Raw genomic sequence first — 22,369 nt, forward strand, 5'->3', positions numbered from 1 at the left:
ACAACATCTCACAATGCCTGGGCATCCACTGAACAAAACATGAAAGTCTCCCACTTTTGCTCACCACAGAGTTTATTTTCTTCAGAAAAATTTTACGTGAAAATCCAATCAGCTTTTGATCGTTGGAATGCTAACCTCCAGGTGGGCCTACAGAAGTCCCCTCCCCCCGCTGCACTCTACCATCACAGGAAGATTCTGGCCGTTCTCAACGCATATTTACAACATGCACACCAAAGCTGCCTCGCTGCAGCCTGAGAATGACAGGATGCGATATTATATCACCACTAATCCTCTGGAGGGTTCCAGGGAGGTTGGGGCCAACCAACCAGCTCCCCCTACAGGCAGTTCATACTCACAGCCCTGTTCCCGCGGGGGTCTGTGGGAAGAAATGGCAGACAGGTAGATGCGAACTCCACACAGGGAGGCGCTGGCCGGCCCAGAGCTGTGGTGCCGTGAGGCGACAGCGTGACCCGCAGCACCACCTGGCCAACCAAAGCAGGTGTAAAATGTCCAGTGCACTGTTCTTTAAAAGTGCAGCAGCGAGTCGGAACGATCTCCCCCCGGGTGTTTGGAGAGCGGCGCACCCGTCCAGGGTGCAGCTGGTTGTTCTTATCAGATTTAGGTCAAAGCTGTGCAGTTTTGTTAGACTCACCTGTCTACTAGAACTGGATGTGGCATAAAAATGTGCACAGCAGGTGTGAAATGACCTTGAGTGTCATCATGCAGTCAGAAGTTATCAAAGAAAGCATTATTTTCTTTTAATTGTTCCTGTTTATATTTCTCCAGCAACTTTTGTTAAAAATTCAACAAGTTAAAAGTCCGACTGACATGAAAAAGGTCTTTTAACCCTTTTATTTCAGCTTATTTCACACTTTAAAATTTTTAACAATATGTCGTAAAAATGACAAAGAAACATTTTCTTTGTATTTACTTAAAAAAAAATCAATTATTTCTCTTCCTGTAAAAGAAAATATGTTATATGAATGATGGCACGAGGACTCACTTGTGTGTTCGCTTCAGGGGCTGAAGCTGCTCTTTCTGACAGTTTGCCACGTTCCGCGTTGAGCAAAATCCTTCTTCTCCACCGGTCATGAGCGTTCCTGAGCAACACACTCAACGTGTTCTGTTAATGAATACGTTGAGTGTGTTGCTCAGGAACGCTCGTCACCGGTGGAGAAGCTGGATTTTTGCATGAATACATGAATAACAACTGCATCCGAGTGTGGCTAAACATCAGCCACGGGACTGGATGGGAGAGGTTATGAGATGGAGGAGAAGGCTGGCGTGTGTCTTCCACCACACTCAGATGCTGAACTACAAGGGGCCAATGTGGAGTGACCTGCACTGTTGGCGCTAGGCTAGCACCGCTAACGTCTGTCAGACACAGTACTGGAAATCTCAGTACTCTGTGTGTGTGTGTGTGTCACACCTCTGTTATTGATGCTGTTGCATTCGTGCTGTGCACGATACATGCAGAACTTCAGTCCTGGACCCAAACAAACTGGCCCACATTTTGACTGACACATTTGATTTGTTTTCTGGACTGAATATGCGCTCCAGCCAAAACATTGCTGGAGGCAAAACTGCTACCTGCAACCAACACATGCAGGAGCAGAAGTTCTGTCCGTCCCACAGGACTCGTCTGTAGTCAGGTGATTGCAGCAGCTTTGCAGTCAACTTCATTGACGGGTGTGTAGCTGGTTTTTTTGTTGACGGGTGAGTCATTGGAGTTGCCAACCGCTGGACTGAGAAACTTAAATGTCATTATGGATACAACGCTAACAACAAGAGGAATGACTCACCTTTTGTTTGTGAGCGGCCAGATAACCGTGCATTTTCTCGGGCTGGAGAAATGATGGGCCGCCGAGCACGGCGAAACGAACGTCCAGCATTCGCTCCTTCACATCCATTAGGCTAAAGATGTTGACATCATCAGGTGGAACGGAGAGCATCTCAGACAGGAAGTCCATCAGCAGCTCGTAACGGCTCCGCTGCTTCCCTCGGAGTTCAATGAACTCCTTGGCTGTGATGTCTGGGAAACACAAACATGCAGGACCGGAGCAGAGGAATGAATAGAAGTGGCCTCATTATTTCCACCGCTGCTCAACATAAATCCAATTATTTTCAAACTGGGCCTGAGTGCTAAATGGAAAAATAGACCAGAAGCTGTGATGATGAATTACTGAAAACAGCTCATCGCAATGGACAGAATCTTTTATTCTGAAGGTCATTTTGTTTATGTAGTGTATAAATGTTTTAGTGTGTATACATGCTTGAAGGTGAGGCTCATAACTAGGAGCGCAAATTTTTTTTTTTTTTCACTCTGCCAGTTAAAGGTAATTACACTCTTGATAATTTGGAGCTCAATGTCTAATCGTCCTCAGCAGCAGGCTCCTGAGAAGCAAAGAGATCTTGTTCATGTTTTATTCAGCACCGGTCCAACACCTGCAGCCAAGCATGTCAGAGTTGTATGTATATGGGCCACATGTGACACGTAGAGCCAAAACAATTAAAACAAAAGGTCAACTTGAAGCTTAATCAATTACTATTGCACAAGTCAGGATCAGGAGCAGGTCAGACAACGGAGTCCTGGCTCCGATTACAGGATCTTCAGCCTCATTTACCCCTGATCAGTCCCTTTTGACCTCCTGCAGGAGTCTGGGCCTCTCGGATCATTTCACACCCATTAGATGTTTGCAACAATCTGCACTTGAGCGGACATCAGCAGATTAAAAAAAAAGAGAGAGAACCGTTCCGAAATGGAACAAAAGTGTAGCCTTTAAGTTTGAGGAAGTGAACCATGGAGGAAAGGTCGCGACATGGAGCCCAAGAGAATGGATGTGTTTCTGCATCCATGAGAGGAGGAGAAAAACAAAGATGGCGGCACTGAACTCCCTCTGCTGAAGCCAACAATAGCATGTAGCGCTCAGAGTTGTTGATTTTACTCGCGTCATTTCTCCAGGATGCATTTGCCAAACCTGTGCTACACTCTGACGGAAGCCTGGAGTGGCCATACGGCAAAACCTTTGGTGCACAGAGATTTTTTTTTTTTAAAGGCAACAAAACATATATCTTTTTCCTACAATTCAATAAACCAAACTTTGAGTTTAAATTATATCTTGTCGCCTCAGAGTAATTCTCTCTGTGGTCACTCCAGGGATAGTTTGAAAGAACATCAACCTAACGATGATGGCGGCGGTCGAGATAAAGGTCCACCCCCACAGCACAGCCGCCCCCAAAACCCTTCACGTCCACCTGCCTCAGACGCCCCAGAGGGTGAACACAGCCTTTAAATTCAGCTTTTAAAATGCTAATGTAAGACAAATATGTCAGACTTAATAAAAACTGGTGAGCCTGTCGTGATAAACACCAACAAATCCCTAACAGAGACATTGTGTGCTGATGGATAAATAATCTGAATGTACGCAGGTTTTTTTTCCCTCCCTCTGAAACACAGAAATATCAAAGGAATGTGTGTATTTGAGATCCTCTCAGACTGGAGAGGTTTCACTGGGGTTTAGTCACACAGACACACACTCGCACAACACTCCACTGCGCTGTGGTTGATAATCAGTAAGTCAGAGAAAATGGAGTGAGTGGGAGGAGTGAGAAATGGAAGGAGCTTTTCATCAGCCTTTTGTAATGATCTGCTTACCTTTGGTGCGTTGACAGTCCCTATTGTGTTCTATGATCTATAAGAATGCTGGTTTTCAATCTATAGTTTGTAGGAATATATCTTTTGTGAAATATTTTCCACTACAAGACGACAGGGATGCAGAGAGGTTGTCGATACGGTGTAAAAAGCTTTCAAGTCCTTGCAAAGTAATGAGTAATTTGTAAAACTGCCATGCCTTTCCTGGCCAAGCGGTCAGTCGAAGACGTGGTACACAAACAAACGCGGCTCTTAGTCTGACTGCACATTTCTATTGAGATTAGCAGAGAGCTCGAGCGGCCCTGATGCGCAAAACACAACTTTTCCAAAAGAAGATGACATTTCAGAAAATACAAAAGTTTTCAAAACACAGAGAGACGGAAGTGTCTCCATTTCTTAAACGTCATTATGCACGGACACACGTTTCATAAACACTTCGGAAAGCACAGTTTTGAAAACACGACCTTGTTTTTGGGAAATCTTGTGTTTCCCTTGAAGGCAGTTAAGCCAGTGCAGTTTCTTGAACCGGTGCCGGACCTCGGTTCCGTCTACTGACCCGGTTCTCATTCTCTCCAGTTTTGAGCTGAGCCATTGCATAAACAACAGATATTTCCGTGACGGGAGTCAGATGACGACGGAGAGCTGCGACCGTGCTGACCTTGGACCACCAAAATCTTTTCAGCTCAGTGCCAGAACCTGTGTTATGGCAAATTTGAAGACGTTCCCTCAGGGTGTTCCTGTGAGAACAAGAACATGACGGCCGTCTCCTGGATGTGAGATGACTTCCGACCACCAAAATCTTTTCAGTTCAACCTCAAGTCTCAGTGGACATCTGAGGCAAATTTGTGGCGTCCAAGTGGTATCAGGTCAATGATAATGAGATTCACCGACATAATGCCCCCCCCCACACACACACACACTTTCTTCTTTTTGTTCGTATAGGCTATATATACCAGCACCCCCCTCCTCTCTATGCACTGAGTCTCAGAATTAAGAGACAAGACAGGAGCTCAGCCCGGGCTCGGCAGTACAGAGTGAGGGATCGAGGCGAATGTCAGCTCCCATCCGTCAGTCTGGCCGGAGAAACAAGGACTGAGGCAGACTGAGAGACAGTCGGGGGGATGGGGCTGGAGGAGCGGGGGTAGCCGGTAGTAACTCCTAACGCAGTGTGACAGCCTTTGCACCTGGCTTTGATCCAAACTCACAATTCACTCCTGCTTTCTCCTTCCCAGAGGCTTTGTTGGAGCAGGGCGATGAGGTGCACTCCTGCTATTAAGCTTGCAATTTCACACAGAAAGAGTATCTGTATATCTTATTCACCGAGAACCATAAAATAACCACACAACGGCGAAAGGGAACACAGTCTTCCGTGATCTTTGGGCGGCTGGATGCGCGACTCTCAGACAACAACCTCCAAACACAGAGGAGCTGTTCAGAAGCTGCTCTTTAGCACAGGCCCTTGAGGTCCTGAACAACAGCCAGAGACGCATTTGAACACAAACCCAACAATCGATAACAGGTTTTCATAAATAAAAAAAAGCCACTGAAGAGAACATGCTGCTTAAAGCAGGAAGGCACTGTCACATTCCATGACACTGCTCCAACACTGTAGCTTCATTCCTGAAAATAGGGGAGGATGAGGAGAGGTGAGCCCCCCGTATCTAGGTAACCTACAAAAAAAAGTAGTCATGTGACCTCAAATGAAGGAATTACAATTGAGATCGCACAATTCATTTGGACTAAAAGACGTGGAAAACAAAGACGATCACCGCTGTGCTCGATCCTCAATCCTGCATCCGTAAGTAAAACACTTGTGCGTCGCCTGACAGGATCGTCTGTAGTTTGACTCAGCAAAAGCTACAAATCACATGACCTGCAGATCGGAGCAACTGTGTGAAACCTGAACCAAAAAGAAGTTTATGGGGTAAAATGACGTGGTGATATCCAGCTAAGTTAAACCACACAATTCGTAATGATGTACATGAAAACACATTCATACACGTCAACTTTGTGTGGTTGAAACATGCAAATTAGTTTACAATTTACTGAAAGTATGAAGCTCAATGAGTGGCCACAAACATGTAGTTGTGATTGGAATCCTGAGCTTGGGACTTCGTTAGGGGATTGATTAACCTCAACGTGTGTTTGACTGTGTCTGCACTGCTTCCTTCAGGGTCATTTTCAACGTCAGTATTAACGAGGGCTCAGATCTCCTTGATCAGAAGTGAATAACTTCAGTGTAACAAGTTGGTACTGTTTGAAACAAAAACACCAGTCTGCAGAAAAATCATGAGGCTCCCCTCACCCCCTTCTCCCCGACATGCAAATCCTTTCCTCAGAGTTGTGTTTGGCTCCGAACGAGAGCTCAGAGGTCAGTGTGTCCCCCGGGGATGATTATGACTGCTGCTCCATGCTGTGAGCGGGGACTTCCTGTCCGCCCCCACTCGTCGTGCTAAGCTAACTAGCGCTCAGCTGGTCTCTGGCTCTCGGCTCCCTCCCGCAGCCCAGTGGAGGGAGGACTCTCTACCTTCTTATCTGGCTCTGGAGACGCTGGATAATAAACCCATAAATGTTGGCTCCTTTTAACAGCTCACCAAATGTTTGTTGTTGTTGTTTTTTAATTGAAAACAACAACTTGCATTTCTCCTCCACAGATACGCCCTTTATCGGGATTTCAGGAGACTGAACTCAGCAGCAGTCGCAAGGGCAATGTGACATCAGTCAGCAGGTGGAGGGAGTACGAGCTATTTGACATACAGTCCCTGCAGTGGCAAACTCAGATATTTTCACAATTTTTTTCTGTATTGATCCAACCATGCACTAACCTCAGAGGGAGAGACAGATGTGGGAAGAGAGATAGAAAAGTATTTAGGTAATATCTCAGTCCACCGTGTCTTCTCTAAAGGGCAATCTCTGGGAAGCGGCCATTAATAAAGGAGTCATCTCTTCATCACGTTAGCAAACAGCGACTGCTTGAGAGGAGATCCTCGTTATTCATCGTGTGCACTCCCCTGAGCAGGGTGAATTTCAAGGACTTTTTGTTTATGTTTTACCTCTCCATCAGTATTGAGAATGATAGGGAGAGGTGGAGGGGGGGCCGGGGGCTGGGGGGGTGGTGCTTAATCTCACCGAGGCAGATTTAACTAGCGCTTTCTTTGTGTGTCGTTATTGCATTCCACATTTGTTCTTGAAATGGGATTTAGAATGTCAAGCAGGGTGTAAGTAATGCTATAAGTAGAATATTTTCATAATCCCCGAGACTGAGAATCAATGAGACTGTTTACTCCAAAGCTCCGCGAGGAAAAATAAAATCCTGGAAATGGCATCTGTACAAATCCTACACACACACACACACACACACACACACACACACACACACCCCCCCCACTGCTTTGGTAGTTTACCTACTCCTCAGGATGATCTCAAAGTCACAAAAAACTGATATGAGAGTTTCAAACTTTCATCTGTTCTTCTCAAAAATCTTCATACTTTCTGTAACTTTGCTGATTCCTTAAAACCTCAGGTTAAAAGTGTTGTGGACACTGGCCAAGTTTACACGGAGGCCAATATTCTGATTCTAACCTGATCCGGACAGTAAGAGGCTGCCAGGGCAGCACGACTGTAACTTACATGACTGTAACTTGACCGCTTAAAGCACTTTGAAGCCGAGTGCTGATGAAGACTCTGTGCCACAGTAAAGGACTTCACCAGAGTGCCACTGCACCCCCCCCCCCCGGTACCAAGGACTCCTAGTCAGCTGGACGGTTCAAGTTCCTTTATTCTAACCGTTGTAACCCACTGGAGAGGCCACACTGACCACACGGCATGAACGAGACGCGTACAAACAACATGACACACCTCTATCTTAACGAGGGAGTTTACGACACTGAGGAAGCCAGTGTGGATGCTTAAGGACGCCGCTGCGCAGCGCTATGTAACCTGGCATCAACAGCGTTTTGTTTTAGCCAGAAAAAACTTAAGATACCCTGCTCACAGAGCGACAGGTCAAACCCTGAAAGAATACAAGCATGACAACACAAATGTCAGGACAGCATGTCAAGAGGAGTAGGAATGGAATATTCTAGAGGCTAAACCATGTGCGAGGTCAGATTATTCAGTCATGCATGTGAATGCCGCCTCCACCTGAAGCACCTTTGCTGGTGCTCTATAGCTCTCAACTGAAATCCCCTGTTACAACCAGGCTTACTGAATCGATACGCTACGCAGCTAACAGTCTTTGATGACAGCCGAGCCATTTAGAAACCTTAGCGAGGTGACGAACCCGCAGGGAGAAGGTGTTGACAAAACCTGACCTCATCAAACTAAATGAAAAGGATGGAAAAAAAGCAGGTTTGAGTAACAGCAACGCAATTCTTTTATTCTGATTTCTATCCTTCACCTTAAACACACATTTGTCTACATTTTCCACATTGATTTGTTTCATTTACAGCAATATTGAAATGTGGGCGCCAGCTGCTCTCCGCCATCTCTGGGTTTGGTGCGCATTAATTTACCTCAGCCCTGTTTTCAGGATGAGAAGCAAATCCTTTTATCTACTTTTATGAGGCTTGACTCTGCCACCTTCCTTTCTCTCTGCCCGCTCTTTGGAGTGCCGCAGTTTGGCCTTCCCCCGGCTTCTATTAAAACATCTATGAAATCGTAAAAATCCCTCAGCCATGTCCCATTCCTCTAAAGCAAATTTAATTTGGCGTAGACATTGGATGTGTTGTACAGGAGCTAATGATGGATGACGCTCACATGTGAGGAGACGATGTGCTGGCTGAGCAAAAACCTCTCCACTAATTATTGTGTCGGCATAAGAAATGAAAACAAGCTTTTCTGTGTGTTGGGCGACGCCCACTGAGACCCGATGAGTCAGGGCAGAGGGATTAATAATGGCCGTTATGTTTTGCTTTAACAGAGTGTGGCAGCCCTTTGGAAGGCGGCAAACAAGGAGAGCAACAGCAATCACTGCTAATTCACTGCCTGGACACAAGACTGGGAGTCGTGGCCAGACCTCCCTGTCAGCAGGGTAACGCTGGCTTTTAGAAGCTTATCACACACTGGTGTCATCACAGTTCTGACTCCATATTGCTGCAAGTGCACAACTGTCACAGGCCGTCAATCAGGTGGACAACAGGTGACGTGGCAGCAGTTTGAACGCTGCCCCAGGGGCCACGAGCACGGGGGTCAAGCGCTCGATGCAGAACCATGCGGCATTTCCTCGCTCAAGCTAACAGTTGCAGCATTGCTTTGATGACACACTGACTTGTGATTATGCAGGCTCGCTAAATCCCTCTATCACCTACTATTTATTCAGAAGATGACAATATTCTGACAAACCTCTTTACATGAATAACGGAAATGAACATTCCTCTCAAAATCCCGGTTGAATGAAGCCGGGCTAATTCTACCCGGCGAGGCTCGTCAGCGCGGCTACAGGTGGAACTAAACTCTGCTGTTGTTGTTTCCTCCTGTCTGAGTGAGGTACAACACACCACCAGACCTTTTCATCAAAATTTCATGCGTGTATTCTTTCATGAATACACGCATGAAATTTGGATTTTTACACGGACAGACCAAGAGGAAAAAGCAGACTGCTCCCTGCTGCTGCTCTGATGGAGGCTCTGTCTCTTACGAGTGAGCCGGTTCGTTGGACTCAGTTCAGCAGTGAGATCCGGCTCATTTGGCTCTTCATTTCGTACTTTCTCAATTAATGTTTCCATCTAAATTCTGCTTCTTTTGCGGCTATCATCTTCTTCTGTTCTGTGTCACACGTCCTCTCACACAATATTCCATCAGTGTGTGTCTTGTATTCATTTAGAAAAAAACAATGAGGAAAAGAAAAAAAACGCTCTCCATCATGAGCTAAGCTGATGACTGTAACTCGGTGCGCCTGACATCTCCTGTGTTCCTCTTACAGGCCCGGTTGATTATCGGGGTGTTTGCATAGCTCACCTGCCAGACGGAGGGACCCGGAGTTGTAGATGGCCTCGTCTCGTAGCTCCCTGACATGCACGGTGACCGTGGAGACGGCATCTGGCCAGACTCCATCAGAGACGTGGACCTGCAGCTGGTAGGTCCCAGAGGGAGCGTTCTCCTTGATGATGAGGAACCCTGTTCGCTTGTTCAGGATGAAGTAACTGAGAGAAAAACACAAACACATGCCAGCTTGAACGGCGCTCTTTGGATGGACGTCTGTCTGACATTTTAGATGACAACGGGAATCCTTTACTGCTGGAGTTGGCAGCTTGAGCCTTTGATGTTCAGACAACCAGGCTGGCTTCCAGTGCACCTCCAGGCAAACAAGTGCAGGTGACCCAGTCTGAGCTTTTGGCTAATGGATCAGGGTCTGAGAGGGTCAAAGAACCCAGCCCCCTACTAATGAGTCAGCTCACAGAGACGTGGCTGAGACCAGCTACTCAGTCTTTGACCCGACAAAGGCGGCTCGATAGCAGCTCAAATGAAAAGGAAGAACTGCACATGAGCTGCTCTTGAGGGAAGGGTTCCCAAGTGGAGTCCAGGGACCCCCAAGGGGGACCTCTGAATATGTCATAGTAGTAATTGAAAATCTGTTCTCAAATGATCATAAAATTGTTTCTAATTTTTCGATTCCTTTCTTTCTTGTAAACTTTTCTTTTGTACTTTTTTTCTACCAGTTTTCTTGCTCAGTCTCCGGTGACATTTGATAAATCAGTCACGCATTTCTCTCCTATTTTTGAAAGAAATCAATTAGAGGCGTTGAGAAAAAAGAAAAGGCTTATCAAATTAGTAAATAAACACTAAATAAAAAATGAATATGCGCGAGCAAAAAAAAAAAAAAAGCTTTCACCAGAATCTAGCAAAAGCCAAACAAAGAAACAGATGTTTTGCCATCATGTGAACAAATTTGTATCTTGTTCCTCTCTGGTGATGACTCGTGTCCTCCAATGACATCTTTTAACAGATTCATTTCACAACAATCATCCATTCTGGAGATGTCCTGATTAAATCTTGTAAAAGTGAACTTCTTGAAAGCAGACTTCTCTTTGGCACCAGTCATAAAAAGTTATTATTGTAGGATTTTGAAGGCTGATCAGCATCGACGGGGCTCATTTGGGAAGTTTGTTCTTGCACACTGACGGACTTGTTAGACCCTCAGTGTCGTCTTCCCGACAGGAAGCAAAGCCTGGTGGATATTTGTACCTCCTTGTTCCCCCTGACATCTACTGTGCATCTGTTCTCTTAGAACAAAGTCTTTACAAGCCTGACTGATTGGCATCAGGCTTTGCTTCCAGCCTGTAATTCTAAATTGAGGGCTAATTTGAGACCCAGTCGTCATTTGGGACAAATGTGAAGAAATTCTGTTGAAGTTTTCCTGAGATATCACATGAACAAGAATGGAACAGATGGACAAGCTGAGAGAGTGATGCCTTCGGACCTCGTCTGTCGCTGGTACAGAGGCCTAATGTTCTTATCTGATGATGCAAATTCACGACCTTCAAACTCGTCGGCCATGACACACACACACACACACCTTCTCAGCATGAAAGCAGCAGCATGTCCACAGAAAACTAGATGTCAGTTTCACTGTCAAAATGTACAAAAGAAAATGGGAGACGCAGGTCGATAATCTTCAAATGCAACCGAACGAGATGCAGATAGGGAGCACAAAAGGGAGGCTCCACAGCATCAGTGCCGTCTGGTTCCCTGCAGGACCGGTCCAGATGAGGACACACTGATACAAACACTCTTTCAACACACTCAGCTGTGTGTTTTACTCCGTCTCTCATGCTGAGTTTTAGTGGGGTTTTTTCGGTCTTCTGCTGTAAATCAGTTTCCCCCTGGGACATTAATAGAAAGGGAGCACAGCCGATGCATCGAGGAGAGGGGAGGGGAGGAGGAGGAGGAGGAGAGGAAGAAATGAGACTGACTAATAGGCATAAAGACATGTGAGGAGGCAATTCCACTTGGTCCTCATCTCCACACACCCTTGTACAGTAAATGAGCTAATTCCAGTTTAATTAAAGAGGAAATCCGAGGCAGAAAGTTGGCAAATCTAATGATAAACCACTTGTAGAGACAAGGGCCACCTTAACTCCTTTAATATCACATGCCGCAGTGTGTCTTAAGTCTGGCACTTAATTTAATGTTTCACACCATTAACGACAATTTTCAATCCCGAGCAGAGCGGCGGCTACTTATGTCAACTATTTACACTCAGGATTCAGCAGGATGCTTGAAAGAAAAACAGAACAAAAACTGTCCCACAGTAACTGAGAGCTGATCCCCACGACTCAGTCAAACACTCTTTTTTCATCTTTAGTTCCAATAAATTAGCCAAGAATAACAAAATCATAAAAAAAACAAACAAACAAACAGAAAAACGTTCTCATGCTGTCTCGTCCACCGTGACTGGTCTCCACCCCAGCCTCTCTCCCAGCCTGGTTTTCTGCATTATTCTGTGTTTTTGTGATCTATCACGGGACTTGACCCGTCAACTGCCCATGATAAGACAAATAAATGCTTTAAATAAATAACTGTTTTTGTTGAATTGATTTTGCAGAAAAAAGGCAGAATGAAAAAAAGGGAAAAAAAGAAGAAGCAAACACAGACCTAAGAATAAGAATTAAAGCTGCAAGCAGCGTTGTGAGGGCCTGAGCCCCTGGCCTGAATCCCAGGGTGTCCTGGTCCAGTGTGGAGGCCTTGTAGTTGAGGAGTTAGAAGCCTGAGTCTGATCAGAGAGTGAGAGCAGAGCTGAGAGCTGGCCCTTTAAGAACCCCTCCCCCACTACTCTGTCTCTGATCTGTGCTAGAGTGAGAGCAGAGCTGAGAGCTGGCCCTTTAAGAACCCCTCCCCCACTGCTCTGTCTTTGATCTGTGCTAGAGTGAGAGCAGAGCTGAGAGCTGGCCCTTTAAGAACCCCTCCCCCACTGCTCTGTCTTTGATCTGTGCTAGAGTGGAGAGCAGAGCTGAGAGCTGGCCCTTTAAGAACCCCTCCCCCACTGCTCTGTCTTTGATCTGTGCTAGAGTGAGAGCAGAGCTGAGAGCTGGCCCTTTAAGAACCCCTCCCCCACTACTCTGTCTCTGATCTGTGCTAGAGTGAGAGCAGAGCTGAGAGCTGGCCCTTTAAGAACCCCTCCCCCACTGCTCTGTCTTTGATCTGTGCTAGAGTGGAGAGCAGAGCTGAGAGCTGGCCCTTTAAGAACCCCTCCCCCACTGCTCTGTCTTTGATCTGTGCTAGAGTGAGAGCAGAGCTGAGAGCTGGCCCTTTAAGAACCCCTCCCCCACTGCTCTGTCTTTTATCTGTGCTAGAGTGAGAGCAGAGGTGAGAGCTGGCCCTTTAAGAACCCCTCCCCCACTGCTCTGTCTTTGATCTGTGCTAGAGTGAGAGCAGAGCTGAGAGCTGGCCCTTTAAGAACCCCTCCCCCACTGCTCTGTCTTTGATCTGTGCTAGAGTGAGAGCAGAGCTGAGAGCTGGCCCTTTAAGAACCCCTCCCCCACTGCTCTGTCTTTGATCTGTGCTAGAGTGAGAGCAGAGCTGAGAGCTGGCCCTTTAAGAACCCCTCCCCCACTGCTCTGTCTTTGATCTGTGCTAGAGTGAGAGCAGAGCTGAGAGCTGGCCCTTTAAGAACCCCTCCCCCACTGCTCTGTCTTTGATCTGTGCTAGAGTGAGAGCAGAGCTGAGAGCTGGCCCTTTAAGAACCCCTCCCCCACTGCTCTGTCTCTGATCTGTGCTAGAGTGAGAGCAGAGCTGAGAGCTGGCCCTTTAAGAACCCCTCCCCCACTGCTCTGTCTTTGATCTGTGCTAGAGTGGAGAGCAGAGCTGAGAGCTGGCCCTTTAAGAACCCCTCCCCCACTGCTCTGTCTCTGATCTGTGCTAGAGTGGAGAGAGAGGAGGAGCACCAGGACTGGAGTGGGGACAAGAGGAAGAAGTCGGCATACGCTGGTCCAGAGGGACACAGAACACCATGTTTTTGGAGGGGTTTTTGTCAGGAATGCAGTGGTGTGGTTGTTAGAGCTGTGGGATGGATGGTGTAGACGTGAGAAGCGTTTGTTTGACAGTATGTACCCTGAGAGGACACCGTCTCCCATAGACTTCCATTGTAAGGTGAAACGTGTCTCCCCCACTTTGAGGGCTTATAAAATCCAAACCGAGTAACTCACATAAAAACTTTTAATAACTTTGAATCAGCACAGTTGGGAGAGTAACGTGTGAAAGTTTGGAAGCGATAGCATTCCCTAGGAGGAGAAAGATTTTGTTCGGGGAGTAAAAAAATCCTCATTTTGACAGTTTTGTCCAAGTTGTGGACATTCTGTTGTATATAGGTGAGGGGTCAGAGTGTAGGAATTGTTGGTCTTCATGAGACGAGTCCAACGGTGTTGGTCCCATTTTTGTGGGACATTCGTGGGAGGAGTTATAGTGCTTGAAATTATGTAAAATTATCTTGTAGTTGTGTGGCTCCCTAGGTGGCGCTATTTACTTTTGAGGTGGGTTTTTTTTTTTTTTTTTTTTGGATTAGTGAATGTTTAGCCAGACCGGACAAGTGTGCAGAATTCCAGCGAATTTCATGCACGTTCAGGGGGTGAAATTAGATTACGCTCATATAGCGCGCACTCATTGAGAGCAAGAACAGTATAATACCAGGTTTTGAATGGGTGTGGATGTGAAAACCGGCTCCAGGCCGTCTGGCCCAGCTGCCTCATGGGTGTTGGGGGGCCTGGGACACTGTTTAGTGTGTGGTTACCTCAGGCCGTGATAGGGTCTGAGCCTGACCCTAACAAAAGGGGGAAAGAAAACAGCTCAGTTCAGAGGAGAAGCCAGAGGAGCAGCGATGAAACCCTGTGTTGTGGATGGAGTGTGTTTGAAACACTGTGAGATGAGAGCCGTCATGAAATGTTAATGCTTCATATTACACCCCTGAACTTCAGCGTCAGGAGGCACGGAATGAAAAGTTTGTCGTTAAGTCTTCAGATCAGTTTGGAAGAGAAAGAGGAGGGTGTTGGAGGGTGTCACTGGATGAGATTGTTTTTTGAGGAAGTTTGTGTGTGTGTGTGTGTGTGTGTGTGTGTGTGTGTGTGTGCGCGCGGACGCGAGTGTGCGTGCACACAACTGAAAAATGTATCTCCTAATTTTAACTTTCGGCAGAGGGAAGTCACAAGGGGGCATTTTGAAAAACAAACCCAGCAGCTCAAGTACAGAACTTGAAATAACGCTTCAAATAAATCATCAAGAAAGACGCAGAGAAGAGGGAGAGGGAGTGAGGGAACACGTAATAAACCCGAGGAGGAAAAAGGAAGCGATGGATAAAGGAGGAGAAAGGAGGTAAGAGAGTCGATTAAAAACATCTAAATTAACTCGATTGCATAAAGTCTTTTACACAGCGATCAGCCAGAACATTAAAGCCACCTGCCTGAAACTGCGTTGGTCCCCCTCACACCTCAAACCAGCTGCTGTGGCTGGTCGTCCCCCCCCAGACCTCTGAGGAGGCTTCTGGGGTCCGGCACCAGGATGTTGGCAGCAGATCCATTTCTTTTCAGGTTGTAGGACAAGAGTTTTCCTGTTCTCTTCTCTCTATCCTCGACAACATTTATAGAGCCAATCAAACGCGATCACCCGTGACTTTGTATCATCTCAACCACAAATTCAACACGTCCGTGCTCAAGCGGCGGCGCTCTGGCGTCGCTCAGCTGGAGCCCGGCGTCACTTTCCTCCATGTTACTACCAAGATGCTACACTGCAGTCACAGCGGCGGGGACGCTGACAGGAAACTCCTCGTCTACTCGCGATGGAAACAATCAAAGCTGGATCAATCAGCTTTTTTGAGCAGGCGTACTCAGGTGTGCAGCTGGAACAGTGAATCGCTTCGCTAATTTCAAGCTACAAAAACCTCCCAGAACACCTTCAGTCCCCTCAAGCGTCTGAAGGCCGACCCGGCAGTCCCACGCAGGGTAAAGGTGAACAAATAACAGATTTGGAAAATGTTTTCCATAGATTTCTGATGTAATCGCTGACATCATAATTGGCCTGCTACTTCACCAAATCACACGGGAAGAGTAAAGACTGGATTCGTTAGCTTTCTTGAGCACTGATCCCAGTGCAAGACACATCTGGCCTCCCTCTTGCTGAGCAGTATTCCAGTCGTGGGTGTTGTTTCCTTGCATTATTCAGAGGGAGCGATCAATCATATGTAGACACTGTACGCAGCAGGATGGGCTGGAAAACATTGGTCTGGACCGCATGACTCAAGACATGAAAGCAGAAGCTTCTCATTTGTATGTGAATTTCATCCCCAGTGGAGCTACGCAGGCTTTCATTAATGAGTATTGATCACATCCCATGTGAAGGTCCATCATCTTGCATTCAGCAGCAAACAAGCCATCAAAACTGCTTAGCCAACACAAGCTACTTAGACATTCCAGCTGGTAATGATGGGTAACGTTCAGCCTTTACCAGCTTAAACACAGTTCTTTCTCCTGACTGCTGTGTTTTCTCTTGTTCAGTGTTCGGTGAATCTCTCTAGAAAATGAGTACAACAAACTTCTCTTTTAATAAAAAATATCCATTGACCATTATGATGTCAAAGAACAAAGCATCTTACACTGACATCCATAGGAGACGCAGCAGGCCTTCAAATAACTCCAAAATAAACGTATTCATGTGATATATCGAGAGAGTCAGTGGAAGGAAGCGGGCCGGGGTGCTGGCTGGCCGGCTCCCACTGACACTGGACCCCGCAGCAGGAGACAAGTCTTTGATGCTCAAACAAATGTCTCATTTGCACCGAGTTGATGCTGCAAACAGGGACGGTTTATAAAATGATCCAAAACCATTAAAAAAAACAACAACAAAAAACCAAAATAAAAGCACCAAAGGTGTGGATGTGAAGATGTATGAAAAACCCGTCCGGCTAGAATTAAATAAAATACGCGCTTTTGCTTTGATTGCACCACTCAGCTCATGGATTTGTGCGATCACGCAAGAAACTGGCTTCAGGTTATGTGTTTGTGTTGAAAGCCACCAGCAGTGAAGAGGAGGAGATGCACCGGAGCACCGACACTTGACCAGCACCTGCAGACACTGGTTAGTTCCTTGAAACAAACCTGGGCACCAGCGAGGTGCCAGTTGTTCACTTTACCATTTCTGTTTTCATCATCTGAGGAGGACACCATGATTTAGGACTTCCAACTGTATCAGCATAGCATCCTACATTAAATCATAAAGACAATGACTTGTCATTCAGACAATATGGACGCCTGTCGATGTGTGCTATAAAAATATAGTGTCAAAATAAATCAGCAAAAAAAAAGAAAAAAGAAAAATCCAAGATGATGGATCACTGCGAGTAGTCGGGTTAGTTGCTCTGAACGTCTCCCTGATGAGAAATGGAAGACGATGACAAGGCGTCTCTCTGACGGTCTGGGTGAGAACGGGCTTCGCCGCCCCACTATTGTGATATGCACCGAAAATTTAAAAGAAATAAAAAGCGAGTCTAAATTACGGGCTCCAGACGGAGATGATGGAACTATCGTCTCTAGCAATTGTTCTGCTGATGAGGCCACAGTTTGATGTGATATGATTAGAAAACACGCAGCCTGTTACAACACAATTACAGAAAGCACTCGTACACCAATTGGCCTCAGGTTGTATTTTTAGGCTGCTGAAATTGTATTTTCGGTTACGCGTCTTCAGAGCTCGCCTTTCCAAGCCTAACAATGGAGAACACAGCATGAATGATTCATGAAGAGCTGGATTGTTTACCTTGGCACGTGTCCCTCAAAGACATATGTCTTGTTGTCCCAGTCATCGGGGTCGGGAGAGTAGACCTTTCCAAGTACAGTCGTTGGCATCCTGCCTGATGACAGACAACAGTTTTACATAAACAGGGTTAATTGCTATTTCAAACCGTGTGGGTAAACTTTCAGCTGTGAAAGTTGTCTCTGCATCTCATGTGTAACACAATGTGTTCGGGGAAATAAGTCTGAGTAATGAACGATGATTCTGAAAGCCCCGACTATGCACGTCCCTGCCTACGGTCCCAATTTCCCTACCGCCAAAATAAGGAAAAGTGACACTGCATGCAGTTGACATGCAGAGAAGGCAGAGCTTTTTGAATGTACAGTTATGATATTCATGTAGGAAGACTGCTGCTGCCACCACCCTCTCTACATCAGCTCCTCACTCTCATCCCCATGGGAATCATCCATACTGAGGGTATCCTTGAAAATGCAAAGTTAGACCTTGACGTTGAATTTTAGCCTGCTGTTTGTCTTTGGCGCCATCTACTGAGAAACAAGTTTGGAAGCGCATAAACAATCTGAAAGCTGCTCCGAGCTTTACAGATAATCTTGTTCTCGTTGCTGTCTGAATGGAAACGGACGAGTTTTTAAACGTTAGCGTTGCTAATGGTGTTACTGTTGGCGCCACAAAGACCTGATCACGTTCCACTCTCCTCAGAAACAAGCTTCTTGAAAGGTTGTAAAACAACAGGCTCAAGGTTGGGATTGAGAAGAGCATCACACAGAACTATGGAGTAACAATACACTGCAGTTTGAGCATTATGTCGCGCAAACGTGTGGAAAGCAAGTGCCTGCCCTGCTGCAAGGTTGACACCACGGCAGGCTGACACGCTGCAGACGTGGCTAACATGCATCCAGGGACCGACTGAATCAGACTCTTGAAAAAGACTGAACGAGAAGACACGATCCATGAAAGAATCTTTTGAAACAGGACGTCAAAAGAAAGAACTACAAATTATCCTGACACAATCTGTATTTTGGAAAAGGTCTCAAAGGTTCAACTGGAAGGAACGCCTACAGTGAAAAGAATCGATCTGCTCACCACTACTGCTGGACACTGAGAAGCAGGAGTACTGCAACTGTCAGACTAACTCCCTTCCAGGGGTCTGGGTCCCTGCACTGAAGGCACTACGTCTGTATGACGGGGGCTCACAACACCACTGTCACTGATTAAATGATGGTGATGGATGAGGGTGGCAGAGGACTCAGGCTATGCAGGGAAAGTAGTTTGCAGTGGTCAGCACTGTCGCCTCACAGCAAGAAGGTTCAAGGTTGGAGCCACGGCTGGAGCACGGGGTCCTGCGCATACAAGAGGGGACCAGGTTAATCCAGACTCTAAATTGACCGTAGGCGTGGCTGGGAGAGCCAATGGTTGTCTGTCTATATGTGTTGGCCCTGCCATGGACTGGTGACCTGTCCAGGGGGAAGGCTGCTGGGATAGGCTCCACCCCCTTCCACCGTTAACAGGATAAGCGGTAGAAAATGGATGGATGGATGGATATGAATATATTATATTTACACACATTCTGTAAATAAATATATGTGCGTGTTCTTAGAAATAACTTTCAAACATCATAAATGAGAGATTTTGACAGCCCTGTTATTCATCTGATCTTTAGCAGAGACATGAAAATAGAAAATTGTCTCATAAGGGAGGAGAGAAACAAGCTGGGTTGGCGTGTTATTTCATGGCTTTACACAATGAAAGAAACTGCACAGCAGAAGTGGTGACAGCAGATACGTATTCGTATGAAAATCAACAGACAGAAAAACAGAAAAATCATTTGTTTCTGGTGGCAGCCTGAATGCACAGGAGTCCAATAAGAGGAGCATTTTTCTTTGGAGATTTCGTACCCGGCGTCAGGCAAGATTGCATCATGAGGGTGGAGTACATAGAACCCATCTAACCACCAACAGTGTCATTATCCTTATAGCCATCATCGTGTGCTCTCAAAAGGATGCTCTTTACTCAGACTTTAATTCAGGTGCAAATAAACAAACACAAAAGACACAATGTGCAATGTCTCTTTTCATTCTTGTAGACTTGGCGTACTCTACGACTTCTGCCGTCTGTCACAAAGGATTTTTGCAACTCTTGCTGAACTTCCCTGCTGACTGGGCGCAGATTCTCCTTGCCGTTGTTTGCACTTTGTGCCAAACAGGAAATGGGCAGCAGAAGAACAAACATTCCAGTTGTGACCGGGAGTCAGACTTTGCTTTTTGCGACTGTTCAAACAGGACCGCAGGAACCATCGCGACGAGTCACTGAGCACGCAGACGTCAACGAGCGCGTCGAGGCAAAGGTACACAAAGACTGTGTTTTTGTTGATTACTGTACAATGACCTGGAAATAATCGTCAAGCAGTGCGGAGTTTCTACCCGACTGTGTCTATCTTTTATTTACCTTCAGGGAAAGAAAATTAACTTTTGGGGCACAGTTGTGCTTGAAGAAAGTAAATGGAAAGAAATTTTTTTGGGAAACAGAGGGATTCATCATCGTCCCAAGAGCCAGGAAGATAGAGACCCGTCTCCTCTTTCTGTGAGACCCACAGAGACCATCTGGCTGCTAATTAGCTTAGCACAATGAATGGTAGTGTGTGTGTGTGTGTGTGTGTGGGGGGGGTAGTTAGCATACCTCTGTTAAAGCTCATCAAATACAGGCTCAGGCTTCCTGAGGTGGGGCACAAGTGTAACTATCTAATCATCCTGCTATGTGGAGGATGGACTACGAGTCAGTTCGCCTCCTTTAATTTCAAAAAGTAAATTGCATTTGTTTGTGTGTGAATTCTACATTCTAGACGACCATCTCACCTCTGTGACTGTTGATGAAGATTTTCTTTTCCCCGGCCACGTGACCGTGGTCATTTTGGTCGCCGATGGTTACCGTCAGGGTGCTGGTCACCGTTTTGGCCGGATGTCCACTGTCACTCATAACTATCGGAATGAGAAACTCCTTCTGGCGCTCGCGGTCAAACATCCTCAGAGCTGTCAGTGTTGCTGTTCCGTTGAGGTTGTCCTGGAGGTAGAAGTCGTTGCTGTGGCGATACTCCGATGGGACGGTGAAATGGAAGGGCGGGCCGTTCTCAGGCGAGTCCTGGTCCACAGCCCGGATGAGGGTTGATGTTTGGTTCAACCTCACAACCTGAACAGGGAAATGAAGCGATGGCCCGATCAGATTTGATTCTCGAATCGTCCTTTGGTAATTTTGTTGAATTTGAATAATGAACGTCTGAGCTACATGTTAGCGTGTGATCCTACCTGTGGTCCAGCCACATTCTCAAACACAACTGGGGAGTAGGCCGCCTCAAACTCCGGTCCATTATCATTCACGTCCAGCAAAGGCAGCTGGACCGTGGCGCTTCCTGCTAGCGGTGGGACCCCGTGGTCGGTTGCTACAATAACCAGGTGATGCTGGGGGATCTTCTCACGATCCAGAGGCCGGGCCACAGAGAGGACACCAGATTGGTCGATGGTGAACAGCCCCTCAGGATCTGAAGCCTCTGACAGGCTGTAGACAATATTGCGGTTCTGGCCTGAATCAGAGTCACTGGCCACCAAACGTGCCACACTGGTTCCGACAGAGATGTCCTCAGGCAGCGGGGTGAGGGACAGGAAGTGTGGGATGAAGACGGGAGCGTGATCGTTGTAGTCCTCCACCTCCACCATGCAGTGCAGGAGGCTGGAGAAGTCCAGGTCTTCAACCTGCACCAGGAACCACAGACAACTGAGCAGGGCAGAGGACGAAAGGTGACAAGACAAAACAGAGACGGCTGCTGCCTACCTGGAACCCCTCATCCTGGTCTACACGCCCCTCGCCCGCTATGCTCCACCTGTGAGAGACGGCTGGTGCTCCCAGCCCAGCATGGCTCTAAATCCCTAGCTAGACTGCTCCTCTGTCGGTCCCAAATGGTGGACTGTACCACCCAACTCCATACACGACCCTTTCTACTTTTAAGAGACGTTTGAAGGCTAAACTAAACACCTGGGCAGTCAGATGATGAGGATCTGGAACGAACCCTGGAACCACGCAGATACGGACACGTGGTCCATCGCCCTACAGTTCAACCTGTGGTGGCTCAGTGATTGTGTCCAAGTATATAAAATGACAGAGACCTCTTCTAATGTGACACTGCAGGAAAACGTCAAGAAGCAGTTGAGTATGCAATAAGCATTTCCTGCAGGAAAATGCTGTGGGAATCAGTGAGTTGCTGAACTTAAAGGTAAGATATACTAAGAAAAAGTAGAGGGGAGCTGTGAGCGAGCATTGACGTCCTTAAAGAGGTGAATATCTTAATATGTGAAAGGCTTGTAAATATGCGGAGGAGAGAAACAATAAGCATCATTTTCACTGAGATTACAGAGGCAAGGCTGAGAAATGAGTGAAAGTGAAGAATCAAAACATGGAAGCTGGATTAACTGAGGAGAGTTTCAAGGACCAAAGGAGACGAGGAGAGGTTAAGGGGGAGGAGGAGAACGGGAGGGAGGAAGGAGGATAGGAGGCAAGTCTGGAGGAGGAAGGAAAGAAAAGCGAGCCTATTTTTTTGTTTTTCTCCATTCGCTTCCATTATAAAGCGAGAACAAAACGTCCAAAGGTGTGGCCTTAAAGCGTTTGATATTTAAATATTTCCTCTGGAGGAAAGCGTGGGGGAGACGTGGCTGGTGGAAAACATACGGAATATTAATAATGACGACTGACCAAACATCAATATTTGATGAGTTGGGAGTGAGAACATGCTGCCAAGGCAACCAAGTTCTGACGTCACGCACGAGAGCAAATAAAAGTTACGCTCTTTGACAACTTTCAAATTCTTTTATTAGTGTATGAGGGTCTACGTGGCCTTGCACCGGCTGCAGCTCAGAGAACGCTGGGAGTTTAGGAGGCAGACGTTCCCCTCAGAGCCACTGCTTCTTCTCTCTCAGTTGCTCCACAAAGAAGAAC

At 46.6% G+C, this 22,369-nt stretch overlaps 1 protein-coding gene across 1 annotated transcript in view; it reads right to left on the minus strand.

Moving 5' to 3' along the window:
- The window catches only part of LOC147269765 (neural-cadherin), a 280,583-nt gene that overhangs the window by 97,646 nt on the left and 160,568 nt on the right, over positions 1–22,369 (minus strand). The window contains exons 21-25 of the mRNA XM_086190512.1: positions 20,689–21,132; positions 20,242–20,572; positions 17,393–17,486; positions 9,611–9,795; positions 1,803–2,032 (exon numbers count right to left, since the gene is read on the minus strand). Coding sequence (XP_086046638.1) covers positions 1,803–2,032; positions 9,611–9,795; positions 17,393–17,486; positions 20,242–20,572; positions 20,689–21,132 — 1,284 coding nt within the window. The remainder of the gene's footprint in view (positions 1–1,802; positions 2,033–9,610; positions 9,796–17,392; positions 17,487–20,241; positions 20,573–20,688; positions 21,133–22,369) is intronic.

Source organism: Aulostomus chinensis, chromosome 2, assembly GCF_037954235.1.
Source record: "Aulostomus chinensis isolate RoL2024-O1b breed Wild chromosome 2, RoL_Achi_v1.0, whole genome shotgun sequence".
Classification (NCBI taxonomy): domain Eukaryota; kingdom Metazoa; phylum Chordata; class Actinopteri; order Syngnathiformes; family Aulostomidae; genus Aulostomus; species Aulostomus chinensis.